Source organism: Aplosporella prunicola (assembly GCF_010093885.1).
Source record: "Aplosporella prunicola CBS 121167 unplaced genomic scaffold K452scaffold_19, whole genome shotgun sequence".
NCBI classification, from domain to species: Eukaryota; Fungi; Ascomycota; class Dothideomycetes; order Botryosphaeriales; family Aplosporellaceae; genus Aplosporella; species Aplosporella prunicola.
In genome coordinates this window covers 681,360-707,072 of record NW_022983547.1, presented here as the reverse complement: position 1 = coordinate 707,072, position 25,713 = coordinate 681,360, and the positions used below count along the sequence as shown (strand labels likewise).

The 25,713-nt window shown below is 52.2% G+C and overlaps 9 protein-coding genes and 1 non-coding gene across 10 annotated transcripts; 6 read left to right on the top strand and 4 right to left on the bottom strand.

Moving 5' to 3' along the window:
- Positions 1 to 1,228: 1,228 nt before the first annotated feature.
- Positions 1,229 to 2,415, bottom strand: K452DRAFT_320350 (uncharacterized protein). Its single transcript, XM_033544314.1, has 2 exons — positions 2,298 to 2,415; positions 1,229 to 2,236 (listed from the first exon to the last, which is right to left on the bottom strand). The coding sequence occupies exons 1-2, from the start codon at positions 2,380 to 2,382 to the stop codon at positions 1,389 to 1,391; spliced, it is 933 nt and encodes a 310-aa protein (XP_033395469.1). The 5' UTR covers positions 2,383 to 2,415; the 3' UTR covers positions 1,229 to 1,388.
- A 2,331-nt stretch (positions 2,416 to 4,746) lies between these two features.
- On the top strand, positions 4,747 to 6,524 carry K452DRAFT_336461 (uncharacterized protein; the record flags this gene model as incomplete). The annotated part of the gene is made up of 4 exons (XM_033545243.1): positions 4,747 to 4,793; positions 4,842 to 5,139; positions 5,191 to 5,625; positions 5,733 to 6,524. The coding sequence occupies exons 1-4, from the start codon at positions 4,780 to 4,782 to the stop codon at positions 6,522 to 6,524; spliced, it is 1,539 nt and encodes a 512-aa protein (XP_033395468.1). The 5' UTR covers positions 4,747 to 4,779.
- On the bottom strand, positions 6,477 to 7,356 carry K452DRAFT_289731 (uncharacterized protein). The gene has a single exon (XM_033540881.1). The coding sequence runs from the start codon at positions 7,311 to 7,313 to the stop codon at positions 6,801 to 6,803; it is 513 nt and encodes a 170-aa protein (XP_033395467.1). The 5' UTR covers positions 7,314 to 7,356; the 3' UTR covers positions 6,477 to 6,800.
- Positions 7,357 to 7,783: 427 nt separating this feature from the next.
- Positions 7,784 to 9,224, top strand: K452DRAFT_289730 (uncharacterized protein). The gene has a single exon (XM_033540880.1). The coding sequence runs from the start codon at positions 7,860 to 7,862 to the stop codon at positions 8,892 to 8,894; it is 1,035 nt and encodes a 344-aa protein (XP_033395466.1). The 5' UTR covers positions 7,784 to 7,859; the 3' UTR covers positions 8,895 to 9,224.
- Positions 9,225 to 11,622: 2,398 nt separating this feature from the next.
- On the top strand, positions 11,623 to 11,724 carry K452DRAFT_t112. Its single transcript has one exon. It is a non-coding gene; the product is annotated as a tRNA-Ile (tRNA).
- Positions 11,725 to 12,136: 412 nt separating this feature from the next.
- K452DRAFT_65080 (uncharacterized protein) lies at positions 12,137 to 13,433 on the top strand. The gene is made up of 3 exons (XM_033546983.1): positions 12,137 to 12,385; positions 12,440 to 13,287; positions 13,338 to 13,433. Exons 1-3 carry the CDS (start codon positions 12,298 to 12,300, stop codon positions 13,392 to 13,394), a joined length of 993 nt encoding a protein of 330 aa, XP_033395465.1. The 5' UTR covers positions 12,137 to 12,297; the 3' UTR covers positions 13,395 to 13,433.
- Positions 13,434 to 18,146: 4,713 nt separating this feature from the next.
- K452DRAFT_231955 (uncharacterized protein) lies at positions 18,147 to 18,611 on the bottom strand (the record flags this gene model as incomplete). The annotated part of the gene is made up of 2 exons (XM_033537199.1): positions 18,147 to 18,311; positions 18,453 to 18,611. 2 exons carry the CDS (start codon positions 18,609 to 18,611, stop codon positions 18,147 to 18,149), a joined length of 324 nt encoding a protein of 107 aa, XP_033395464.1.
- K452DRAFT_65063 (uncharacterized protein) lies at positions 18,550 to 18,978 on the top strand. Its single transcript, XM_033546982.1, has one exon. It carries the CDS (start codon positions 18,692 to 18,694, stop codon positions 18,908 to 18,910), a length of 219 nt encoding a protein of 72 aa, XP_033395463.1. The 5' UTR covers positions 18,550 to 18,691; the 3' UTR covers positions 18,911 to 18,978.
- An 806-nt stretch (positions 18,979 to 19,784) lies between these two features.
- On the bottom strand, positions 19,785 to 21,255 carry K452DRAFT_275235 (uncharacterized protein; the record flags this gene model as incomplete). Its single annotated transcript, XM_033539226.1, has 4 exons — positions 21,129 to 21,255; positions 20,889 to 21,069; positions 20,366 to 20,642; positions 19,785 to 20,314 (listed from the first exon to the last, which is right to left on the bottom strand). Coding segments are annotated over exons 1-4 (990 nt in total). The 5' UTR covers positions 21,131 to 21,255.
- A 421-nt stretch (positions 21,256 to 21,676) lies between these two features.
- Positions 21,677 to 24,815, top strand: K452DRAFT_310633 (uncharacterized protein; the record flags this gene model as incomplete). Its single annotated transcript, XM_033543356.1, has 7 exons — positions 21,677 to 21,877; positions 21,929 to 22,056; positions 22,104 to 22,504; positions 22,554 to 23,226; positions 23,272 to 23,835; positions 23,884 to 24,289; positions 24,342 to 24,815. 7 exons carry the CDS (start codon positions 21,677 to 21,679, stop codon positions 24,813 to 24,815), a joined length of 2,847 nt encoding a protein of 948 aa, XP_033395461.1.
- Between the last annotated feature and the right edge of the window lie 898 nt (positions 24,816 to 25,713).

Genomic DNA, 25,713 nt, shown 5'->3' with positions numbered 1-25,713 from the left:
AGCTGCGATGCCATGGGCGCGGGACGTTAGTGGTGCTGGCTGCTGTGGGGGGTGCGGTTGTGCGAGGGGGGTAAATGAGAGTTGTGAGAGGGCTGTGGGTGTGTGGGTGTGTGGTTTGGGAGATAGGAGTGGAAGGATAGCGGGGGAGGGGAGTGCTGTACAGCGTGCAAACACAAGGCACGCGGATGGGCTTAAGCTGGCCTAGGTGGTCATCTCACCTCTCTGTCTCTTCCTATCAGATCAGTCGTGGTCCTTGTGACCCTCGTCTCGTGTCGTCGCGATGGAGTCTCCGTCGATAGATAGGTAATCTCAAACCCCGTCGCAAAGAACGCAGCTGGATGTTATAGATAAATCGCGGTCGTTTGATTCGGAATGTTCACTAAATCCGTCAGCAAAACGCAAAACGTACACAACGCAAACAAACAGCGACATACAAATCAAACAGCAAAAGCGTCAGTTACTGTAGTTACCAGCAAATTCACCACCACGACAGCAGCACCCCTAAAATACCCTCCCAACCCAGCACCACGTCGCGCGCCCAAAAAACAGGTCCACGCGACCCCCCCGGCGCCGCATGACGCGCGTGTGTGCGTGTGCCGGGTGCCTGCTCTGCGACGTTGCGCGCATACGTCATACGTCATGCTGGCTGCAGGGTTCCGTCCTGGAATCGAAGGGTCTCGCCCACACACCAGCAGGCCGGACAGGCGGGCCGCATCGATCATCGCAACGGCGCGGCTACTGCCGGGGCGGGTGGGCACCGTTGAGCTAGAGTGGGTGTTCTAGCGAGTATTTGAAATATACAACGGTGGCGGTTGTTTGTGGGTTGGGATGGATTTTGAATTGGGGTTGGTGGTTGCGGGGATGGAAGGGCTTGGGCATTTTACTTGGGTGGCGCTGTTTGCAGGTAAGTTTTCCGGTTGAGAGACCTTGTTGGTGTAAGTCCTTCCTGGTGTGAAATGGCTGGTTTTGGACCGAAGGCAATGAAATTTGCTGCGATTTGGCCATGATGAATTCACTGGCGTGGAATAAAGTCTTTGCCATTTTGGCATATCGCTCGGGAAAGGGCTGAGACCAAGCTTGTTTTATCACCATGAAGTATTCTGTTGATACTATGGTGCCATTCATCTAGCTTGGTGTTCTGTTAGTACAACTTACTAAATTAAGCCGCATTTTTTGTTCGATTCTTAGTGTCTGACACTGCGGTTAGGATACCAGGAAGGCGCACAATGGTAGATTCTTTGCGTACTGAAAGTACATAAATAATTGTAAAATTATTGTAATTGCGAAGGCCCGTGACAAACCAATAGACTCCGAAGACTCCGTCATATCGTGAAATTCATGAAAGAATCAGTGAATGACAACAATGAACCACTGAATTGTACAGCTCTTCAAGGCAGCCGATCCCCACGCTCACGCGCCAACTCGTCGTCTTTGACATCGTCGTTGAGCTTCAGGATATACTCGTCGAACTCTCCCGACACAGCGATAGAATGATTCAAGTGATCCATATTCAGCGGTTCCTCATTGTAAAGAGCAAGCTGACGCGCTGTCGTAATGGCGTTGCGGATCTGACGTCCGTTCATCTCGTAGGTCGCCAGTTGCTCGATCTTCGCCATTATGCCATCAAAATCCATGCTTTCGTCCATATCTTGAAGTCGCTTGATGAAGTTGGTCCAGATCTGCTTGCGCTGTTTCTTGTCGAGACTTTTGTAGTGCAGGGCGAGCTGGATGCGTGACTTGAAGGCTTCGTCAAATGTTCCGACTCGATTACTTGTGAGGATGAGAATACCACTGTAGTATTCCAACGTCCTTAAAAACACGGATACGAGTGCGTTCCGAGGAAGGTCGTCGAGAGAACGTTGCTCTAGGAATACGTCTGCTTCGTCAAGTAGTACGACGCAATCCCAGATCTTTCCGAGGTAGAATACCGTTTCGAGGTATTTTTCAACCTGACGTGGGTCGATTCCAATGTCTCCGCAAGTTACGCGGTATAGTGGCTTCTCTGCAATTTCAGCAACGCTTTCGGCTGTGAGCGTCTTCCCGGTTCCAGGCCCGCCATGGAGAAGGAGGATAAGTCCGGTGCCTTTTCCAGCAACTACATCTGTAGCTCTGTCGGATGCAATCTTGTTGCTCACGAGAGCCTTTATGAGCATCTTTTTCTCGAACTTCAGCTCAAGCGTCTCGAAGGATGTTTTGTTCCAGGTTATGGGTGAAATACAGTCCACCCGCAAGTTGACTATGTATAAATTCTTAGCATTAAGTGGTCAGAGAATGCGTGCAAGCTGGTTGATTCTTACCCCATTTTTTCTCCATCATGTCGAAACCGAAGATATTTGCTGGAAACAAATATTCGAGTTTCAAAGGTGGTTGCTCAGAAGCCATGGCCCCTGGGCCCAGATCATCTTTTTGCCGGCCTTTATCGAACCATTGGCGATCTATGTCACTGTTATCATCCTTTACAGTACGGTGCATTTTCCAGTAAGTCGCGACATCGACGAGAAAACGGGCATCAGACTTTATGATATCAGTTAGTGGTCTACGACTTCCATAAGTATGCGCTTTACTTACATAGGAAGTGTCTTGTGTCACATTTGGCCCATTATATGTCACGTATTTGTGGTGACGACAGCTCCAGAATTTTTCTCCTCGGATCCGAAGGAACTCTCTGGTTTCTTCCTGGGCGTATTCAAGAGGATAAAATTTTAGGCCGTTGATTTTGATGCTGTTTGCATGTGATATATCCAAGTCCGCGATTAGAAAGTTCTCACCTTTGTAGAACCTCCCATTAAAATTCCATGATTGCACAGAGGCCTTTGCCTTGCTCTGGCCATCCTCGTGTAAGATTTTCACGAAAGACCGTAAAACAACTCCGGTTGTTGGCTGATTTTCCTCATGCCGTACCAAGACTTGCCCTGGAGTAAATAGATATCTCATCGTGTAGATATCGACCAATCCTTTGCGGAAAAGAGTTTTAGCATTCTCCCACGAAGACTTGAATCTTTTTTTCATGAACTGAAGGAAATTCTGAAACGCGTCTTGTTCTCCTGTGCTGAAATTTCTGGCAGCTGTCTCTAGCGGTGAAGCAAAATGATAGACTAACAAATCGATGTCGCGAAGTTCATCTCTCCGATAAGGGTAATACTGGCCCAGGGTATGGTCGTTGTCCAGTAGGGTCTGAAATTGTTTTTGAAGGATTGGCGATAGAAGACGGATGGAGACTTCTGCATCTCTGTCGGTGATAGGCAACGAGTGATTCTGTGAACTCAGCAACTCTCTTTGGCCCTTTCCAAAGGTTTCGAAGACCAAAAAGTCGATTCCAGCTCTTTTTTGCCACTCCTCAAACGTTTCGAGGTTATTTAGAGGGCTCTTGCCACAAAAAAGCGGTACGCCATCCGAGTCTCTGTACCAGCGTGGTCGATCAAGATAGAGCTCAACTTCATCACCACGGTTCACCCTGTAAAGGGTAACATGTAGGAGAGATCTTGGCCGAGTAATATCCTGATCCAAAAGTTTTTGGAGTTCCAAGTTTTGGTGTTTGAGGCGTTCGATTTCTTGTCTGTCAGCCAATGTTTGTCTCCGTAAGCGTGAATTGGCATATATAAGGCCGGTATCTTTGGCTCTTTCCGACTGTAAGACCTGCGACAGGCCTGAGTCTTGGATTCGCTTCGGTTCTAATGTTGGGGAACAGATATGCGGTTTGTCAAATCCAATAGAATCTCCGACTTCAAGGTCTATCAGTGTGGGCTCAGGAACTGGCCTGGGCTTAGATTCTGTAGCGAAGGATTGTAGGCTCCTCCGTTCGGAAGCACCGGACACCATTGCCAAAGACAAATCAACATGGCATGTATGTTGCCCAGTAGAATGATTATGGTCAGGACTCTGCATGGATGTCTTATATTCAGTCAGTTGAATGCCGTGTCTTTGGGTAGTTGACACCTAGGGAAGATAGAAGGGCTTTATGTACATGCAAGTATTTAGGAGAATTCCGAGGGCTGCTCAACGGCTCAAACAGTGGAATCGGTAAGAACGGCTGTTCTTGAGGAGCTGTTGAAAATTCTATTAAATTACTTCTGTGTTTTGTTAAAGTTACATTATGACTTACTTTTGCCATTGACATCTCCAGAAGTATTATCTAGAGCAGTAAAGCTGTCACTATCAGAAGAATTCATTTCTTCTCTACGAGTGCTGCTCCTAGTCCTATAATATTGCTTGGATTTATTGGGCACAACTTGACGTGGTAGCTGAGGCAAAATTGGTTCTTGATAGCTGGGATTAGGTTTGTTGCCTTGGCTTGGAGTGGGAGGCTCTTGGATGCCCCAGGCAAGGGATTTTGTTTTTGACGCGGGCCCCTTAGAGGCAGGTTAGCATAGAATTTCTAGCCCTCTTATGACCACAATATCTTTAAAACTTACCACCTCACTCCATGGATCTTCGTCGCTATCCCTATTTCCCTCGGATAACAATAGACGGGATTGAGACGATCCTGTTCTGGTTGTATCTTTCTGTGATCTACCGAAAGAAGAAAGGTTTTTGTGGTCGCGCGCTTCTTTTCCGGCTGTCTGATCCTGCGAGATCGTAGGATCCATTTGCTACAGAGCAGCAGTCTGAACAAAGTAGCGAGGGGATCTATCGTTGAGAAGGCTGGAAAGAGGGGAAGCTGACGAGGAAAAATGAGAACCCTGCAAGGTTACACAGCATCTTGGCACTGCTCAGCCTCACTTTTACTCACTCCCTCATCTCCAATCTCGATGCTCTATTTGCCTGAGAACTTCATTATATATGGCGACACCAAAGTGAGCTGCATTGTCAATAAACGGAAAATCCAGTAGCTAATTTTCCAGGCTCGATGCGGCAAAAGATGCATTCGACAAGGCTGTCGAATTGTGCAACAAGGCTCATCCAAGCGGTGGGGCCAAGCTTGCCAAACTCAAAGGAACCTACAAAATCGAAGATGTCCTAGATACAGTAGAAGCAGCTAAGGAGGCGTACGGTCAGCGAACGAAAAACTCGAAGGCACGGAAGTGGCTGTCATACTTCTCATCGCAGGTCGTATATTACGGACAAATTCTGGATACTCTATCGCAACACCATCCTGAATGGGTTTCCCTGGGTTGGGGTACAATGAAGTTTGCGTTCATTGTGAGTTTGGCCGAAGAGATGGGTCGGGCTACATCACTGACGTGACACAAGCTAGTGTTGAACCATGAAGAGATGATCACGGAGCTCTCCAAAGCCATGTCCGAGATAGCCGATGTTCTTCCTCGTGTTGAGATCCAGCTTGAGATATTTGACGCAGAGAAGTCTCTCCGTGCTGCCGTTGAAAGCCTCTATGCCGAAATAATAAACTTTCTACTTCGGACACTCAAATGGTATGAGCAGAGCCGATGGAAGCATGCTTTGAATGCTTTCACTGCACCGTACAAGCTCCGATTCGAGGATTTCAGAGACCGTGTCAATAGGCATGCTCGTCGCGTCGATAAGATTGCCAACACTCTGGCGCAGGCAAAATTGGTCCAGATGTATCGCCAGATCCAAGAGTTGTCAGCTGCCCTTAAAGAAAGCGACAATGTTGCGAAGTCTTCAGCAGAGGCTTTGAGGAGAATTGAATTTGGAATGGTTGAAATGGTGACGAAAATGGCTCGTGAGTTGAACTGGCCTGGACAAATCGACGTGGCTAATACCAGGAAGAAAACCATTCCGAATCGATCCATCACCTGAAATTCATCGGTCAGGATACCAAGCAAATCCAAGTTGCAATGATGCTGTCAACCACGAAGAACACACCTTTGGGAAGCCACTTGGAATCACTCCGTTACTGCCAAGCCGTTCGGCGCCAACGTCAAAGCCGGCTACGGCTGGATTACTCCCATCTTACGCCGGCATTAAAAGCTTGGGCAGAAGGACCGGGATCATCATTTATCATCGTGGAGGGTTCTGCGCCAAAGAAGCTGCAGACCAAAAACCTCGCTACTGAACTTGTTGACTTGTTAAAAGAAGCGCAGAAACCTACCGTATGGGCGTTCAAAGGAAGAGCGGCCATAAATCCAAGTGAAGAGGATTCTGTTCATGCCTTGAAGCATCTATGCGGTCAAACATTCCAGATGAACAACGAAGAAGCGACAAGGCATGTGTCAAACAACTTCAACGCAGCCAGGATAGAGAGTGCGGTGACAGAATCCGATTGGCTCCAAATACTGCAAGAAAGCCTGACAGGGCTCCCAGAGCTTTTCATAGTCGTCGATCTGGAGTTGCTGAGTCCTGCATCCAGCGACATATCTCGGAGCCTGCTCTTTCTGCGCATTCTCGAAGCACTTCTCAACAACACCAAACGTGTGCCGATAAAACTTGCGGTCTTCACTTTCCGTCGACCGCTTCTCACCGCTTTACGTTCGGACACCACTGAGGCTACAATCATACCACTGGAGCAAAGGACCGCTGTAGCAAGTCGTCATCAGAAAGGCGGCAAGAAAAATTCCCTCCCAATATTATCCAAGGATTCTAAACGTAGAAGCCCGCACAGATAATGCATCGCCAATGGTAGACTGATGTGTCCGGAGAGAGCGGTTAAATGAAGAAAATGTAGGTAGGGTAGGTGGTGAATTTCAATAGCGAGAACTTTTTACGTGCCAGCATCGATTCATATAAACATGATATGGACAAGCTTCTGTACAGTCGTGACTGGGTGTCAGGTCTCTAGAGAGGGTTAGAAAGGGCAGTTGCGAGCATTCATGCAACGCACCTTTCCCGAAACGGCCCATCATCCCCCAAAACAACACTTCTTACCAACGAATTTTATATCCTCACGCACCCTGCTTCTTCAAGTACTGCTCGATCGTCTCGACAATGACCTGGTGGTCCCACTCTTGCTTCAACCCGCTAACGACAATGACACCAACGATACCCTCGACGCCCTTGACACGGACAGGGAACCCGCCACCATGGATGGCATAGTCGCCAGCGCGATCACCCAGCATATACTTGGCAGCGAAGCGGGCCTCATCACCGCCAAGCTTGTTGTGCATGTACCAGGAAGAGAAGCCCCAGCGCAGGACGGTGGTGCGCTTGCGGGCGACCCACAGGTCGTTGTCGGGCTGGGTGCCGGAGCGCGTCGCCGTGTGGAAGAGCAGCTGGTTCGCGTTGGCCAGGGTGATGTTGACGACGGCGGGGGCGGGGAAGGCCAGCAGTCGCGTGCGCAGCGCGTTGCCCAGCTCCCAGGCCGTGTCGGCGGTGAAGGAGGGGAAAACGAGGGAGGACTCGACGGCGGCGATGGACTCGAGGTCGCGCGGGGGGTCGGGGAGGGAAGCGGAGGCCATGGCGGGTGTGTAGGTACGAGGTAGAAGTTGAAGATGGGCGGGAATTGCGGAGTTTACGGCAAGGTACGTACGTCACGCGGGCAGTGAGATGTGAGATGAAGGGCAGCTTGGCAGCAGCAAACGAGCGGGGTCTCTCCGGCCTCCGAGGCGTTCCGAAACGCGAGACGCGACGCGCGACCAGCTTGGTAGAGGACGCTCTCAAGGCCGATTGGACGCCTCCAGGACAACGCCAGCTTCGTTTTCGCTGTTTATTGCCTGTTCGACGAGCGCCTCTACTGCGGGCTGACGCCCCCTTGCGCGCCGACCTGGCGATCTTCCCAAGTTCCGGTCTGCGACACCGCTGGCAGCTCCCCACCAACTTGGACCAATGGACCCAGTTGCAGGATCCGCCATTGCGCAAGACCGTCTGCAAGAGACGGCAAATCCCCCTGAGCATGCCGTGGCGTCAAAAGACGCCTCTACCCCGCTCCCGCGAACCCGTCTCTTAGCACTTCTGCCATCGCCCTGACCCCACGACCTCTTATACCCCCACCCTTCACCTCGACCATGCACCGCGGCGTCCACCTTGTCGGCAGCGTCTGCCTCCCCTCCGAGGAGGAGACCTTCATCCACTGCTCCGCCCTGCTGCCAGGCCGCCTGCGCCGCATCCCCGATGGCGAGCCCCAACACCGCCGGAACTTCACCATGTTCCAGCAGAGCATATTCGCCAACGCGCCCGTGGTGCTGCGCAAGTACGACGACAAGTTCAACTCGCTGCCTGCCGAGCCCATCAGCGCCGAGGAGGTCGACAAGGTCGTCAAGAGCTTGGGCGAGCTGCACACTGGCTACGACGACGCCGCCATCAACTCGTACCAGATCTTTTCGAATCTGCGCAAGCAGGGCAAGATCGACTCGCACGTCAAGTTCCAGGTCTCGCTGCCCACCCCGGCCAACGTCATGTGCCTGATCGCGGAGCCCTTCCAAGCCGCCCTCGAGCCCGTCTACGAGCGCGCCATTCTGCGCGACCTCGAGCGCCTCACCACCGAAATCCCCAAGCACGATCTCGCCGTCCAGTGGGACGTCGCCTCCGAAATCGCATACCTCGAGGAGGGCGCCGAGTGGCCGCACTTCAAGCCCTACGTCGCGAACGTCAAGGAGCACTTTGTCGGGGCCATGCACCGGCTGGGCAACGCCGTCGACCCCGCCGTCGAAATGGGCTTCCATCTGTGCTACGGCGACTTGGGCCACCGCCACTTCAAGGAGCCCAAGGACCTGAGCCTGCTGGTTGAGATTGCCGGCGAGCTGTTCAGAGGCATCCATCGCCGCGTGCAGTGGCTGCATATGCCAGTGCCCAAGGACCGCGAGGACGCCGCTTACTTTGCCCCCTTGAAGCAGTGCCACATGCTCTGGGGCACGGAGCTGTATCTGGGCGTCGTGCACGCCCACGACGAGGACGGCACGCGCCGTCGCATCAAGACGGCGTCGGATGTCGTGGGCGCGTTTGGCGTCGCGACCGAGTGCGGCATGGGCAGGACGCCGCCCGAGGACTTTGCCTCCATCATGCAGATCTCGGCGGCCGTATCGCAGCCTATCAAGAACTAGGCGTGTGCCGGCCTGTCGATATTCAAGATAATAGAATCTAGATTTAAGCTGTTCAGACTTGTTGGCGATATTTTATTGTTTGCTTTCTGTCGGGGCCCCGGGTCCGTTAACCGTCCAGGGTGCCAGATGAGCTTGACGTCCGCGCGATATCCTACAAAGCAGCAGCAGCAGCAGCAGCAGCTTATTCAATATGAATGCTCCAATTGAACTCACTGCATGCAGCCAACAGGCCCGAGCCCTAGCCACAGCCCACCTACCCGGCACCCCCCTCTCACACCACCACGCACCACTCGCCACCACAACAACCCACAACAATCCTCATCCCTCACCACCACCATCATCACATCAGGCCTCCCACGCAATCCTACACACACACCTAGCTCCCGTCTAGCGCAGCCTTCGGCGCCGGATGATCGCCGAGAGCCGAGTTTGCTTTGCGTTCCCGGGTTCCGGGACCGGGAGCGTGCCGCTGCCCGCTGCCCGCTTCCGCTTCCGCGTGTAGTGTGTAGTGCATCGAGTGGGGCTTTGGCCTAGGTAGTGCGTACGTAGAGCTACGGGATCGGCTTGCTGTGGGTGTTGGTTGAAGAGGTAAGGGTAGGAAGATGGATCGGTGCTGCTGTTTCTGTGGTCTCCGGGTTAGCGCGCGGTGGTAGAGAGACCTGTGGTAAGTGCTTTTAATTGTCACCGCTTTGGCTGTTTGCGTGTTTCGTGCTTGATGCTTGGTGCTTGAGGTTGGACGTGGGGTGATTGCAAGCTCTAGCAGGCTGGACGGCTGCTTCAGCGCGTCTATGACATTGGCGATGGTGAGGTCGAGAGCCGAAGTCAGGGGATGATGTTGAGCGCGCGGCTCTGCGATGCCACTAATGGGTATTTCGCCACCTTTTCTCTCGTTAGTACTTCAGCGCATCTATGACTTTGGCGATGGTAAGGTCTTGAGCTGAAGTTGAGAGCGTGGCTCTGGGATTGATGTCACACTTCGGACCTCCGCCACCTTCTCCTTCCCTATTTCAGCGCACCATAACTTACGTGGTCATGAGGTCGAGAAAGAACTGAAGTTGAGCGCTCGGAAGTCCACCGCCCGGTTTTGAGATGCCACTGACGGTATTATTGTACCTTCTCTCTCCTCCTTCCTGCTTAAGATCACTGGTTACTTCCGGGGTAATAAAGTCGAGTACTGAAGTCGAGAGCGCGGTTCTCTGATGCTTCCGACGTTAGGTACTCTACCGTCTTCTCCCTTATCTCTGCTTCCATTCTTAAGAGCGGAGATGACTTCGGGATGGTAAAGTCTAACGCCCGGTTAAGAGATGACACACGGCGCTATTCCGCCTCCTTCTCCATCCTCAACTACACATTGTCATGTGCCCGGTCACAGACTCCGGTCCTCCCACCGCGACACTTCTCCACCCCCTCTCCAGTAAGGATGGTGAGACAAGAGAACTGAACACGGACGACAACTTTGCGTAGGTACTCCACACTCTGGTTATGGTGTCATAACTTTCCATTGCAGGATGCATCCTTCGTCTGACGTGTCTGCACACATGGAGGGCTCTGCAGCCTTTGGCCGTTTCTGTGAAATCCTATTCCTTTGCTTGTGAATATCGTTAAGCAATAGAACTGCACGTGGAGGACTGTTTGCCGCAGGTATCCGGTGTTCGGATCTTGGTGCCACAGTCGGTCAGTGCATGTGTTGAGCGCAACAAGGCAGAAGAGAGAGTTGGTTGTTGTTCAAGCAACGAACGCTGCTGCGAGAGAAGGAGCAGCGCTGCTGACTTATCGGACTAGCTATATGAGGAAAGCGCTTAAGGTAAGTCAGCCCTGCCCGCGCGATAACAACTTTTTGTATCAAGCATGGCGCATATCTGTATCGGCATTCTAGATGCAGCTGTTGCAAGAATTGTGCCGTTTTCTGACTGCGGTGGAAGGGAAGGCGTTACAGTTTGTATTCCCACGGTAAGCGGAACTTCGTGAAAGAGAAAGTATGTCAAAGCGCTTTGAATTTAGATATCAAAGATTCTTTATTCATAACCACAAGCTCCTGGAAACAGAAGAGAACTCTCCTTATGCATCACTTCTTACAGAGACCTAGAGCTTGCATTTGCAGCTAACTACATCCCTCACAAGGGTATGTGGAATGCGACAACATCTCCCCTCCGACCGCAGCAGATGCCAATAGACGTGCAAAGTGCGACGGCCCTTCGGCTGGGGACAAATCTTCCCACGACCGGTGCATGGCCCGTCCCTCTGTCTGACATTTCTGCACACATGCAGGGCTCTGCAGCCTTTCTGGCTCGTGCAAGGCTTTCCAACTGAGTGATGGAGGCACAAATTCTCCAGGGCCAATCTGTAGAACGCGTGGTTTGGTTGGTATCTAAAAGGGGCGGTTGAGATAAACTCTGGGCAGCTGCGACGTCTTGTGAAGCAAAGTTGGTTGAGACGTCATGGAAGACGCAGAAGGTGCTTCGGCAGTGTTGACTAAGCTTCGCGAACTAAAGAAGCAAGCGCTATGCCGCGTCAGGGACCGCAGTCACATGTCAGCGCAGGCTGGAGCGACAGGTCCCATGACTTAGATATCGTCAACGATACTTTCGCTGCAGCCATTCAAACACCATAGGAGCATAAATTCTGGTGATGCCGGTAGTACCGGTGTGGTGAGAGCAACGGCGGAAGCTATGGATGGTCTCAAAATATAATGTCAGACGACGGAACGCTTTTCATCAACAACCAAATAGGTCGCTTAGCTCAGTTGGTTAGAGCGTGGTGCTAATATTCACATCTTCGATGATGATCATTATCAACGCCAAGGTCGTGGGTTCGACCCCCATAGTGACCATTTTCTTTTGCTTTTTATCTTTTAAAATAAATTTCTTTTGGTTTTTATTTCTATAATTTTTTTTTTTAATTACCTAAGCGCGCTGGCTTATATGTTTGCCGACGCGCTTCTGAAAGAGGCAACCACCACCCACAGCCGAGATGTCAGGCTGTCCATCTGCTTTTTCTCGCCTTGTCACGGTTCATCGATGCAGCCACACGTCAAGTTAACAATGCCATCTCAAACTGATTCGCACCGCATCTCTTCTTGATACACTGGAGGGTGAAGAGGTGGTTTGTTTGCGACTCGCTTCAACCATTCTGCACCTCGGCTTCGACGCGCCGGCATTCCTCTATGTTGGTTCTCACTTGCGCCAGTAGGTCAGGCTCGCCAGTGTCGCCGCCTGTCAGCAGACGTGAGCTCGCGACTGGAATGGTTCTGTGACCTAGGGTGAGGTGGTGGTGGGAAGTGGTGAAAGATTAATGACCGGTGTGGAAGAAAAGGGAAGGAGGCAGCTTGTGGGTGGGAGGTACCTGCCTGAAGGTTTCAGCGCTTCATCTTCGTCCACGCTTCTTTCGCTTTGCTCAAAGAACGATGCCCAGAATTCAGGTCAATATCGTCCGACCTTCGACAAGACCTAAACAAAAGGGTGCACAGAGAACTACAGCGGCGCAGAGGCTTGGTTAGCTCCTAAGAGCCCACGATTACGAATGGAGATCTTCCTGACCATGCACAGCTATCACGCGCCCTAATCATGTCGGCGACGTTCCTATCACGATTCGGAAGCCCCAGCACGCAGCTATCATCCCCGAGGTTGCCGACGCAACTTCCAAACGAAAGACTCTAGTCACTCCCCACGATGACTTAAGCCATCCTAGTAAATTCGTCGCTATAACTCCGATTGACAACCATCCCATCATCTCTCCCGCGGTTGTCGAAGATACAGAGGATTTAAGCATGGTGGTAGAAGAAATGAGAGCAAGTAACGTCATGTTTGAACGCGCAAGGGGCATCGCCACCGTTGAAAATGACGACCAGAGCATTGTAACGCCCGTCGCCGCGAACCGAGATCCGCCGTCTAGCGAGACAAGAGATGATGCAAGCAGTCCCTACAGAGTACTCCTTGCTTGGCTCCCAGCCCGAGTCCTGGGTATGGATGAAAAGGTCTTAGAGCACACACAGTCTCCGCATATCTTACCTGGGTCTCTTCTTCCACTCTGTACAGGCATCACCATCTCGCAAGACGGCGAATCTTGCATCACGGTGACGGACGTTGTCTACATGGGTTTGTCCACCTCATCCTTAATGGATCTCATACGCGCCGATGGCCGCCCCCATGTCGGAATTCCAGACACCACGCTTTTTTTCGATCCGTTGCCACTCTTCGAACATAGAGACAACTACAAGAAGCGGGATTTGCTGCAATCTGGCATACTTGAGCAGCAAGTCCCTAATAATTCCATTGCGGACTTAAATAGACGACTGTACACCGCGTATTCATCGACTGGTACTAGTACAACACTGAGGGATCGCGACGCATGCATTGGGTTTATCTGCCAGGCTCTCCTAAACTCATCGGCCTATGTACGTTACTATCAAAACTCTATCAACGAAGTGCTAACATAGTACATCAGAAGTTTCTTTTGTTCTTACGCCCGAGCTGTCTCCGCAGCCTTCTCTATAGTATCTAAAGGTAATGACGACATTCAGGTATACCGCTCACCACGACCGCCGCTACCAGCGATGCTACACCTACCGGCTTCAACAAGGTTGTCAGTAGTAGAACACTGGTGTTCTGCCCTTGAAATCAAATCAGACAACAATCCAATTCGGATTCGTGCTTCCACCCATCGCAATTACGCGGCTTACATCACCACCAGGACTAACACCCCTCACCTTCTCCTGACTGTACCTGGTTATTGAATCCTTCACACTGGAAGGTCTTAGGGGCAGCTTCGCCCCAACCCCAAGCTCAAGCGCCGCGCTTGCCCGACTCCCAGGCTGGCACAGCAGTAGTAGCCCCTCTGCAAAGCTCGCGCCTGCAGCAGCAAGGCAAACACAGGCAGTCCCACAATAACGACGCGGGCAATGGCAAAGCTGCGTCGCTGGTGGTGTGTCAGGCAGGCCAGGAAGTGTTTTTCCCCGGCAAAAAGCACAAGGATAGTCAAGCCCTAGGTGTAAACAAGCAGAACTCCTTTACTCACCTCGGAGATTTTCCGCGCCGACACGTTGGTACTTGGCTCCTAACCATGAACGGAATACCAACTGGTGGTTTTCGGGAGGTCGTCCCGAAAGGCGGCTCATGGTCAACTATTCTGGGGAACGAACGCTTCAGCTCCCTTTCTTCGTTGGCATCTCGGGTGCTCGAAACAGCCGACAACGTCCATTGTCTTATTAGACCACCCTCACAACATTCCAAGCCGTCTATCTTGCCGAATTCGGGCTATTCAGAGGCAATCACCATTACTCCGGGACATCCCTTGGCCTTGGTCTCTCTGAACACGCTCGTGACATCGTTCATTTCAGCGGGCCGGTAGATGGTTACCCTACCTGCATTATGTACGCCGATTACAAGCTCAGACCCTGCGGTGGTACTTTGTACTGCAGCCACCACTTGGCAGTTTTGCGTACTACTCTAACCCGTATCAAACGGACACGTACCCTCACGACAGCATCTGTTGGGTTTGCGCTCCCAATCCGACGAAGGAGTGAATTGATCGAACGCCTTGACTGGCTTTACCATCTATGTCTTCAAGCACCGGAAAATGTATGGCTAGTTGATACAGAATTTCCAGCAACCAGTTCTAGGTTCTGTGTGCCACTTGTGTCTATCTCGATCCGGGACATGCTGGGTCATTATCGTGACGTAATACTGTGGGATGCTAGCATCTCTAGGATCCGCCAAGCGCTCATGGTTCTCGAGTTCCGATGTTGACTTCTTTGCCAAAAGTATGACTGGAGACGACTCTCTACTCTCTCAGAAAATTCTCTGGCAACCTGAGAGCTTTGTCCGACCTGATGGATGGAGGACATTGCAACCATTGCAAATAGACCAGCTCTTCAGATACCTACTGCCGACGCTGCCGAATCATCGGCTATCTACCGTTCACAGAGCCTTGTGTAAGACTTTCCCAGCGTTCCACTATGCATCGGAAGACACATTTGCGACGGTCGAGATCCCGAAAGATATTCTCTCTCAGTCCTCCGCTCCTTGTGCCGTTAACCCGGGTCCTCTTGCCAACAAGGACAGTGGCCAGTGCTTCCTCTTCTCGTCCCTACAGAGTACTCCTTACCTATCTCCCAGCTTAAACTTGCACTAACGACCAAAGACGTCGCGACATAATACGACGTCCGTCACCGCGAATCAAGATCTACCGTCTAACGAAACAGGGGATAATACAAGCAGTCCCTACAGAGTACTTCTTGCCTAGCTCCTAGCCCGAGTCTTAGATATAGATGAAAAACTCTTAGAGCACACAGAGGCTCGACACATCTTAACTAGGACTCTTCTTCTCCTCCGTACAGAGCCTCTATACACCTTAACTAGGTCTCTTCTTCTACTCCGTACACGTATCACCATCTCGCTTCACGGTAAATCTCGCTTCACGGCGACGGACGTTGAACCCGGCAAAGAATATTACAAGCAGCATAACGCTTCTACACACGCGCGGAATAAAAGTTCCCACGAAAATAACTTAGCGCCATGGCGAGATACTACGGGGACGATAAAAATATCTTTTTAGGTCCTCTTAGCAGGGTATTGCCTCAGCCATATACTGGTGTGAAAAACTCAGGCCCTGTTAATAGTGGACTACGCAACAATAGCGGTATTAACAGAGAACCGTCATCTTCACCATTCCCGGAAATCTAACCTCCCTCTAATCCGAGGAAGAGACCAGCCGAACGCCAAGAACAACAATCAAACAAGGTCCCGAAGCCTACGGATCCGGCGGAGAGTCTCTGCATCTCTAGCTATTTAAAGAGCCATATAGTGCCGGATACAAAATGCGCGGTCAGCACAACAAGTTAGTCGATTATAGGACACCTCCACTTTAGAGATAGTATCATAAACAAACGGACTGGGTCTGGATCTGTGGCTGTAACGGCATACACCGGCATCGATCGCGTCCAGAAACTCCTCCTTCGGCTTCACGCCGTTGCACGAGCTGTGGAGGGACCCTTCACTTAAGTGGTTAGTGTGAAGGGTAAAGAATGCCAGCACAAGCTCGTTGGCTTCGACGTTCATGTACGGCTTCCAACAACAAAGAGGGGGACCCGCACGCGGGTAAGCTTGGCGAGAGCAATGGTGATCGCACGTGCATGGGACATGCAAGAGGCGCTAGAGCCTCTCTTTACTAGGGCACAGGGTTAGCTAAATTGTAGCGTTCGTGCTCTTATGTCTTCTGGTCGGAGTGGATGACCTTGCCTTTTATAATATACTATTTGCTTGAAAGGATGGTAGAGGTAAAGAAAAAGATGGAGAACTATTGTGGTGTGCTTTATATCTATCTCGGAAGAGCCATGTCAACAGCTTGCGACAGCATCTATCATGAGTGTGCTGGGACTGAACGGGCTGGACGAGGCGCCAGCGAACCCCAAGGCTTCGTCCAAACCTTAACGTGTCAAGAACATGCCCGTCCTGACGGATCAGTGCTTTGTTGAGCTGTATCGGCGGTAGTAGAGAGGTTTAGCAAGTCCCAACAGTGGTGAGTATAAAGAACAACTTCATTCCCCGGCGTGGCGCCGCAGCGCGGTGAAAAGAGTTAATTCAGATACTTCCGAAAACAGATGATGCGCGGGATTTTGACGCACCTTGTGCCGAGGTCGCGTGGATAGAGATCGAACCTTACGACGGTTGAAATTAACAGCGTTTGAAAACTAGAGGTAAAGACGTCGAAAGCTGAAGCGGATAGATGCTTGAACCACCTGGCGATGCAGGAATGCGGCGCAAAACGCCACTGAAGAAGAGGAAAGTCACAGTGGATAAGCGGAGAAGAGAAATACTATAGCAGGGCGCTTGAGCGGTCTCTTTACTTACTCGCAACTATATCTAGAGACAAGCTACTTCGCTGTTGCACGCACATTAGCTAGAGCATCTTACACATAGCAGAGAAACAAAAGGGCGGCCAAGAACTCAGCGAATACCGAGTCCGGCTAGGTAGTCCTTCGCAGTCACGAAGTGAAGTCTGTCCGCCCAGGTTAATATACCAACACCGCCAACTCATCCTCAACCAAAGCGCGTATGGCGTACCAGTCATCACACGCTCGCAGCTATCAGAGACCATCAGCAACCCAATCCAGCCAAACCCTGTGTTCGAATCCCTGACTAACCGTTCTTTATATAGTTTCCATCCTTAGGGCAAACCTGATATTAATCTGGCCCTCACCTCAAGTCACCATGGAGACCTGCACCTGGGTTAGCTAACCTGGGTGTACCTATAGGTTGCTGGACGGGACTTCTAGCGACGCCCCCGACGGCTTCCTATCCCCTCGCTCATGCCGCCGCTCCGAATTCTTCTTCCCGGCGGTCGCCATTGCGACCGCTCCCGATTAGAGATCAAACTGGGAGGAAGTGTTCATGAAGTGTGTTCGGGGGATCGTGTCCTACCTCACGGCGGGTATTCACGATTGTAAGTACATGCCCGCATACCCGCCCTATGGTCTCTGATAGCTGCTTTCTTTTTATCTTTTTAGAAGCTATATTTTTTATTTCAGCATTGCGACTAAATAGACTATGAGAGTGGTAGCTTGTACCTGCTTGGTAGCAATTGTTAGAGCGGACAGCGTGAGGTGAGGACAAGCCGATATGGATAGAATTCATAAAGACAATGTATAGGGTGTAGGCGCATGAGAGTGGAACGGAGCCATAGAATGAGAAATCTCGTTGCCCCGAAGGTAGCCCAGGTTTCTGGACCTGTAAATGCAATGAATATCGACTCCAAAGCTGCGGCACAGACGCCAAATTCAACTCCGATGTACCTACACCCTGTAGAGGTGGACAATTGAAGAAGGGAAGACAGAGGTCTTACGGTTCAGCTAATCCAAGCAAAAAAGGACAATCACTGTAAATTAACAAGCCGGGACATTGGGAGACATGTCGGAAATCCGTCATGAGGTCCATCAATTAACCTCAACCCAATGGCAAAAGCAATCGGTTGAACGGAACAGCATTCGCCGAGAAAATGCTCAGTGCAGCAGCAAGACAACCGACGCACGAGACCAATGATGCGCAGCAGAGACAATCACCCAACGACAAAAGGCGCAGCAGACGCAGCAACACGTCGGGCGCCAAAACAGCAGCAGACGAACATGATCAAACGACCCGAGATTCTAGATTCACAGTGCTCTTATCTACACACCCGAACCCTAGGGTAATCTCCAGCCGAGCGACCTCCACCACACGAACCCATTGCATCTTCCGTCAGAGTGTATCCGGGGCGCATCTAGAGCTTGGAGATGAAGAGACGGGCGCACATCCGGCGGACGTCCTGGGGGAGCAGGTACTTGGAGAAGAGGTAGATGAGGGTGGGCAGGGCGATGAAAGCGTAGGTAGCCTCGTTGACCCAGAAGAAGGGGACGAGCTGGGGCATGCCAGCGTAGACGACGGCCTGGACACACGCACCGATGCATTAGCAGCTGGATCCATTACACAAGTCGCACACACGCAGCCGCGGTGGTTCTTTTTTTCCTTTCAACTTCTGTAGACGGGGCAATTGCGCTTTGCGCACGGGACCGGGCGGGGAGCGTACCATCTGGGCGTCAGCCTTCTGGCCAAAGGACAGCTGCTTGCCGTTGTAGGAGGGCGTGAAGGGCGCGACCTTGGCGGCGGTGCGGACGGGCGCAGGGGCAGCAAAGGCCTGGCGCTGGAGAGCGCGGGCGAAGGGGCGAAGCATGCGGGAAGCAGACATGGTGGAAGCCCTGCTGGGAGCGGCAAACGGTCAGAAAACAGATCGCAAGATGTTTGGGCGGCGGGCGGGTGAGGGCGGGGATGCGGGCTGCGAAAAAAAGGGCGGCTGAGGGCGCCCTGTGTCGCTTGCGCGTGTCTGGCTGCGTTGGCTGGCTTGCTGCTCACGTACAATTGAGTCGGATGCGTGTCGTCCGAAGATGGCGGGAGATGGTGTTGTTGCGGGTATCAGTCTGGTCGTTGGTATCTTTCCCCGACGTCTTCGAAGAGCTGTCGGATCAATTCGGGTCACGTGCACGCTAGGCCCGAAGGAGTTCTTTCGGGCAAGCCGGCCCTCGACATCATCTAGGTAGTTACATCACTCACACCCGTTACAGATCATCCTGCTTGGACATGATCATGAACTTGTCAACTCTGCCATGAAAGAATGTACCATCTGCCGAATTTCGTGGCAGGCTTCAACCCGACCTGCAAACATCACTTTCGGCCCTAGGGAAGCGGGCGACACTCGATCAAAACTGATCGCTAGAAAGAATTGCTACGTCTCCGCCTTCTTGTTCCGATACTATAGGCTCATCGTTATAGGCATCAGTGTGTTGGTTTATAACAGCAATTTCATTATTGATTCTTTTCTCTCTCAAATCCATTGATCTGTCTTCCATTTCGCAACAGGTTCCATTTAGGACAATCACTGCATCGATCAACAACAAGCACGGTCTTTGCCGGTGCACCCATCCGACTTTTGGGACATGGAACGGCAGAGTTGCTTGAGAGTGTTACTCGTAAGGGCACTGCGTCAATGCTGCTTAATGCTACCCGACAGTATCGTGTGACATATATGTATGCAAGCTTCACGGCATGTTGTCGTACATCAGCGAATTTGCTCTGACGAACAATTGCCCGAAGGATCCTACAGGCAGAGGTGAAGAGTCGGGGTTATTACCGCCAGACTATCATAAAGACTGCTGTTTTCGCGCCGATTTAAGGCTGCGGCTCGCCATCAATGCTTTGGTGGGAAAAAAAAAATAAAAATAAAAATAAAAATAAAAATAAAAAAAAAATAAAAATAAAAAATAAAAAAAAAAATAAAATAAAAAAAATGAGCATAACTTCGTGAACAATCTATGTACTCTAGTGCTCGCTAACAAGCGATCAACAGTACGTCCTACCCCATGCACTATGCCTCGACCTGGTTTAGAATCTCTCCTTTGGCAAAAAGCGCCTCTAACCAGCCATTAAAGTCCTTACGCATCTCAATCGGAATGACATGGCCCTGACCGTCCATGAAATGCTTCTCGACCTCACCGTCCGGCACGCCCATCATTTCTAGTCCCTCAACCAGCACCTTAGCATGCGGAAACGTAATCATGCGGTCCTCACTGCCATGCACAACCATAATGCGATGGCGGCCCACCTTATCTGCTAGCTCCTTAAGCTGCAACGGGCTCTTGAAGTGCCAGCCAGCTGCGACAGCCTGCGCCATAAAGCCCGTCTTGTTAAACAGCTCCGGGTGCTGGCGCTTGCTCACCTCTGCGGCAGCGAAGCGGTCGCCGTTTGTCGGGAAAGCCTGGACAGTGGGCTCGAGCTCGTCGGGCTTGTCCAGCCACGCCGCGCTGTACAGGTTGTGCTTGACGTGGGCTAGCTGGGAGTCGATGCTGCGGGGAATGAAAAGGTTGATGCGGTTGCGCAGATTCTCGATGAAGCCGACTGTGTTGAACAGACCGGCGGCGGTGGAGACGAGCGACAGCGTCGCGATACGGTCTGGGATCAGCAGGCCCAGCTCTTGGGCAATCATGCCGCCCATGCTGATGCCGACGGCATTGAGTTGTCGTTTTTGCGTCCATTCTAGGTGGTCAAGTAGCTCGACAATGTCTTTGGTCATTTCTGACGTCGAGTATCGCATCAGTGGCTTGTCTGACTCACCCACGCCCCGGTTGTCGATGATCAGCGACGTGTATCTGTCGGCCTGAGTATGTGAGAAATCTTTGGTCTGACGTTGCCAAGCTGACTTCAGACCGCCTAGGCCCATTATCCACTATGATTCATGGCGGTGTTAGCAACGAGATTGCGGTGTATATCTTCAAAGAGATTGGAAGGAGCATCTGTCAAATGGAAAAAATAGAACAGCAAGACATGATGATCGAGGTTGACCAGTCAGAGGCGCAGCTAAGCGAGTAGCGTACGAGGGCGAGTACGAGGGCGAGTACGAGCAGCGTCCAAAACGGAGAGATGAATTCCTCCGACTTCTATGGAAGCGGACCGAAGGAAACAACAAACTTACAACAATATGACAAGGCCCATGACCATGAATTTCATAAGCAATGTTCAAGGGCCCGCCTCGACCGGCAGCGACGGCAAGCTTGCCCTTCTTCTCGGGCTTCAGATCCCAGGTCACGTAGGGAAATTCGGGATGCTTTTCGACCTCTGCAGCGGTCATGGGGCGGGGCGGGGATTGGGAGGACCTAATGCCGTCAGCACTGTGATGCATGCGGCTGAGGCGCCGATCGTGAGCAACGCATACATGGTCGCGGGAAGTCGAAGGAAGAGAGTGCGTGGCCACGGAGGTGGCTGAGGGGGGGAGTTCTCTAGTCGGTCGGCGGGTCGGAAGGGAGGAGTTCCGACGGGCAAAGCACGGCGACGGAGCTTTGGTGTAGAGCAATGTCCTTCTCGCCGAAGCCCGGTCGGGGTTAAGGGTTATATACTACAGCGGACAAGCCAAAGCCCCGAGCGATGAGAGGCTGCAAGTTACTGCGGACCGAACCTTGCTTGTTGCTGACCAATTGACGATCCTGGGGCCACTAGTGATTCGAGATTCCCTACTAGCAATCCCGGGGGCTGACGTTCCCCCAAAGACTGCCTATTCTTCTTTTCTTTCTTTCCGACTCCGACCCTACCCTCTCCCGCCGCCTCGCCGGCTCTCTCCTCGCTCCAAGCTTCCGCCTTGCCATGTCCGCGAGCGACGACCTGCCCTCCCTGACCACACCCCCGGACCCCTCTCCAGCTGTCCAGCGATCCCAGCTTCGCGAGTACGTCACTCGCGCAACTTTCCCGCACCGACCTTAGCCCGCCATGGACCACTCCCCGCACAATTTCCTGCCGCAGGCGCCGCCGCTTGTGAACCAGCCGCCCCAGATCTTCGGCAACTACAACCCTGACGGCTCGCCCGTCCAGCCGCAGATGAACGGCCCGCTGTTCGACGACGCCCAGCTGGCCATGGGCCCCGACGACAACGACGGCCAGGGCGATCCCAAGAGGAGGCGTATAGCAAGGGTACGCTGCGCGCCGCGACCGTGATGGCTGGAGCTGACGCGCCCGACACAGGCTTGCGACATGTGCCGCAAGAAGAAGATCAAGTGCGACGGCAAGATGCCCGCCTGCACCCACTGCCAGAACTACAAGACGGAATGCATCTTCACCCAGGTGGAAAAGAAGCGCAATCCGCCCAAGGGGTAAGCGTTTGGAGGCTGCTCTCGAGCACGAGGTTGACAGGGTCCAGGGCAAAATACATCGAGGGACTTGAGAATCGCCTTGGCCGCATGGAGTCCCTCCTGAGGCTGTCAGGGCTACTTTCGGAAGACGACGACGGCCGAACAGACTTGGGGACGCTGGAGCGACGGCTGGCCCATAAACGCGCAGCGAGCAACGGTGGCACAACCTCTTCGAGAGCGTCAGATGGCAGCGGGTCCAATCAGCGCCACGAGGCCACTCCACCACAACAAAACACACCGCAGATACCACATACGGAATTGCAGAGTCCGGCCAGCGTTGAGCCGTCCCCGGCACCCCCGCGCAGAGCGCAACCGCAAGAGCCGCCAAGGAACGAAGAGGAAGTCGAGGCGCTGTCGGATATGATGTGTTCGCTGGTCACGAACAACTGCGGCGAAACCAGATACATAGGTGCGCATCATGGTGGCAGGGCAGCTAGCGGCATGCTGATAATGACTAGGGTCATCCTCCGGTTTCTCAATATTCTCGCCAAAAGGCATACAATGGGTGAACGAAAAAACTGGCGACACCTCCTTCCAGGACATGATCTCGACCGCGGCGGTCGACGACAACAAATGGATACATTGGAAACCGGACATTTTCCGCGACATATTCTCGCGGCGCGTATTCAAGCCTCTACCTCCAAAGGAGGAAGCACTTTCTCTCCTCAAAGACTACTTCGCAAATTTCAACTGCATGTTCCCGCTATTCCATGAACCGACATTCATGCACCTAGTCGATAAACATTATTCCCGGGATCCGTACGAGGGCTCCGGTTGGTGGGCTAGTTTGAACGTTGCACTCGCCATTGCACATAGATTGCGGGTAATGAGCAATCTCGTGCCACAAGAGGAGGACCAAAAGGCTTGGGGTTACCTCAAGAACGCTCTCGCGGTGCAGACCGAATTGACTATACGGAATACGGACCTCCTGAGCGTCCAGGCCCTTTTAGGCATGGCCTTGTTCCTTCAGGGAACACCGAACCCGCAACCCTCGTTCTTCCTCGTGGCAGCTGCTATCCGGCTGTCGCACAGCATTGGTCTCCACAAGCGCGGCTCAGGCTTCAACCTCAACCCTGCAGAGATCGAGCAGCGAAAACGAGTGTTTTGGATTGCTTACATGCTTGATAGAGAGTAAGTTTCAAGTCCGTGGGACTTGCGTATACTAACGCATTGTAGCATTTGCTTGCGCTCCGGGCGTCCTCCCATCCAAGATGATGACGACATGAACGTGGAGTTGCCAAGCGACAACCCCCCAGACAATGTTGGAAACATTCCTCTCGCTGAAGGCAAAGGCAAAGTCAACCTTTTCAGGTTAATGTGTACCTTTGCCATAATTGAGAGCAAAGTGTACAAGCAGCTTTACTCGGTGAAAGCGTCAAAGCAATCCGACGGTGAACTTCTGAACACCATTGGCGAGCTTGACAGAGAGCTTGAGGAATGGAAAGACGGCATACCGGTCGACTTCCGGCCCGAGCACGAGATCAAGGCTTCACATACACCTCTTATTCTGCATATTGTAGTTCTCCACTTTGCTTACTACAACTGTTTGACGACAATACATCGAATGTCCGTACACCACGGATACTGGACAAACAGGTTGTCGAGTTTTGCCATTCAAGGCTTGAATGCCCGGCCGCTCAACCCTAGGGTTTTTTCTTCAGCAGCGCTGTGCGTGCAAGCGGCTCGAGCATCGATCAATTTGATCAAATATATTCCCCAAGGCGATTACGCATGTGTTTGGTAGGTCACAAGTTTAATCATTCAGACCGTCAATCTAACGATATTTAGGTTGGTTCTTTATTACCCCGTCTCTTCCCTCGTCACACTCTTCGCAAACATACTCCAAAACCCGCAGGACACACGGGCCCGCTCTGACCTTAAACTCATGAATCTTGTCGTCAACTTCTTATCTATGCTATGCTCTGATGAAGAGAACGGGAGCGTCCGTCGGATGCTGAGCATCTGCTCAGAGTTTGAGCGCATTGCGAGAGTGGTCTTGGAAAAGGCAGACAAAGAGTCTTCCTCCCGGCGCAAACGCAAGCAACAAGAAGAGCGCGGGAACTCGACGAATGAATCACAACAACAAAACTCTGAGCAGTCACGTCAGAGCCAGAACCAGCGGCATGCCTCGCGTACGAGCTCAAACCCAAACAACCCATTCACGCCCACTTTCACGTCCAATTTCGCGGACCCGGTATGTGACCCTTTCCAACTTTCAATATCCATCAATGCTGATGCACCGCTAGACCTTCAACTTCTCCCCCTCCATGCCGCACGCCAACCTCCAACAAGGCGCCTGGCTCCCCGATCTCTCTTCCCCACCCCCCGCCTCGTCCATGCTCTCCCACACAAACTACAGCACACACGCAGGGATGCCGCCCTTCACGACAGCAGGGCACACGCTTGCGCCCACGGCCGAAGGCGCGCACGGTCCCACGGCGCTCAACAACGGCGGCGGCCACAGCGGTGCAGGCATCGACCCTGTGAGCCTGTCCAGCTCGTTCCCACAGCCTTTTGTACCGCAGGATTTGTGGCAGATGCCCATGACACTGGAGTGGGACTGGGCAGATATGACGGGGTATGGGGGCTTAGATGACGGGATAGGGATTAGCGGCGTGTTGACGGAGCCGATGGATCATACGAGCACGAATGGAAGTGGGCATGATAGGTCGAGGCATGGGTCGCAGGAGCATGAGAATGGGCAGCGGAGAGGGTCGTGATGAGGTGGGGTGGACGATAATTTGGGAGTGGCGCGGGGTGTGGATGTGCTTCTTTTCTCTTTTTGATATCTTCTTTTTTCTTTTCTTTTCTCTTTTGCCACTTCTTTTCACTTTTCTTTTTTCTTCGTTTGGGATTCTCTCCTCCTCTTCTCCTCTTCTCCTCTCCTCCTCTACCGCGTCCCTGCTTCGGCTTTGGTCCGTAATCAAAACGAGATGCTCTACCCGGCGAGTGCGGTTGCAGAGGCGCTAGCTAGTGTTCCGGTTTCGGTTTTCCCTTGTTCATTGGTCATGAGCGCGCGTGCTGTGGTGCTTGCGGCGGGTTCTTAGTTAAATGGATGGCTGGGTAGATGTCGTGGGGGCACCTATGTATTGGCGAATGATGTTATGGATAATGGCGATGGCGATGCTGCTTTCTTTCTCTTTTCGGTCATCTTTTTTCGGTGTCTTTACTCTCTTGTTCTCTTCTCTTCTCTTCCTTTTTCTTTTCTTTTCTCTTCCTTCGCTTTTCATTTTCACCTCATCCACCTAGCCCCACCACTTCTCCCTCTCTTGTCTTTTCTGCTTCTTTCCGCTTTCTTCTTAGCTTCGTGTTTTCTTTTTCGCGTCAAGCTTAGCTCGAGTCAAGTCAGCTGAAATCCGACCAGCAAGGCTTTTGCCTCTGCTCAGCTCGGTTCAGGTCAGCTCGCGAGGGTCAGTACGTTTGGTAGCTGGCTGGCATCACGTCAGCTCGACGCGTGAGATGGGAGCGCGTGCGCGTGTGCATGTATGTGCGTAGGTTCGTACATACGGGTGTTCAATGGCATCGTTGGTGGCGACGAGGCGGCTGTGGACGTGAATTTGGAAATTGGAAATTGGAAACTGGATTTGGGGGGTTGGACCGGCAGCGTGGCGTGGCGTG

Excerpts from the sequence above, each read along its gene's own strand:
- K452DRAFT_289731 (XM_033540881.1), bottom strand. The coding sequence starts at position 7,313 with ATGGCCTCCGCTTCCCTCCCCGACCCCCCGCGCGACCTCGAGTCCATC.
- K452DRAFT_320350 (XM_033544314.1), bottom strand. The coding sequence starts at position 2,382 with ATGGCTTCTGAGCAACCACCTTTGAAACTCGAATATTTGTTTCCAGCA. Across the intron at positions 2,237-2,297 it reads CATGATGGAGAAAAAATGGG|TCAACTTGCGGGTGGACTGT; the intron begins GTAAGAATCAAC and ends ATTTATACATAG.
- K452DRAFT_65080 (XM_033546983.1), top strand. The coding sequence starts at position 12,298 with ATGCCCAGAATTCAGGTCAATATCGTCCGACCTTCGACAAGACCTAAA. Across the intron at positions 12,386-12,439 it reads TACAGCGGCGCAGAGGCTTG|CTATCACGCGCCCTAATCAT; the intron begins GTTAGCTCCTAA and ends GACCATGCACAG. Across the intron at positions 13,288-13,337 it reads TCCTAAACTCATCGGCCTAT|AAGTTTCTTTTGTTCTTACG; the intron begins GTACGTTACTAT and ends ATAGTACATCAG.
- K452DRAFT_289730 (XM_033540880.1), top strand. The coding sequence starts at position 7,860 with ATGCACCGCGGCGTCCACCTTGTCGGCAGCGTCTGCCTCCCCTCCGAG.
- K452DRAFT_65063 (XM_033546982.1), top strand. The coding sequence starts at position 18,692 with ATGCGGGCTGCGAAAAAAAGGGCGGCTGAGGGCGCCCTGTGTCGCTTG.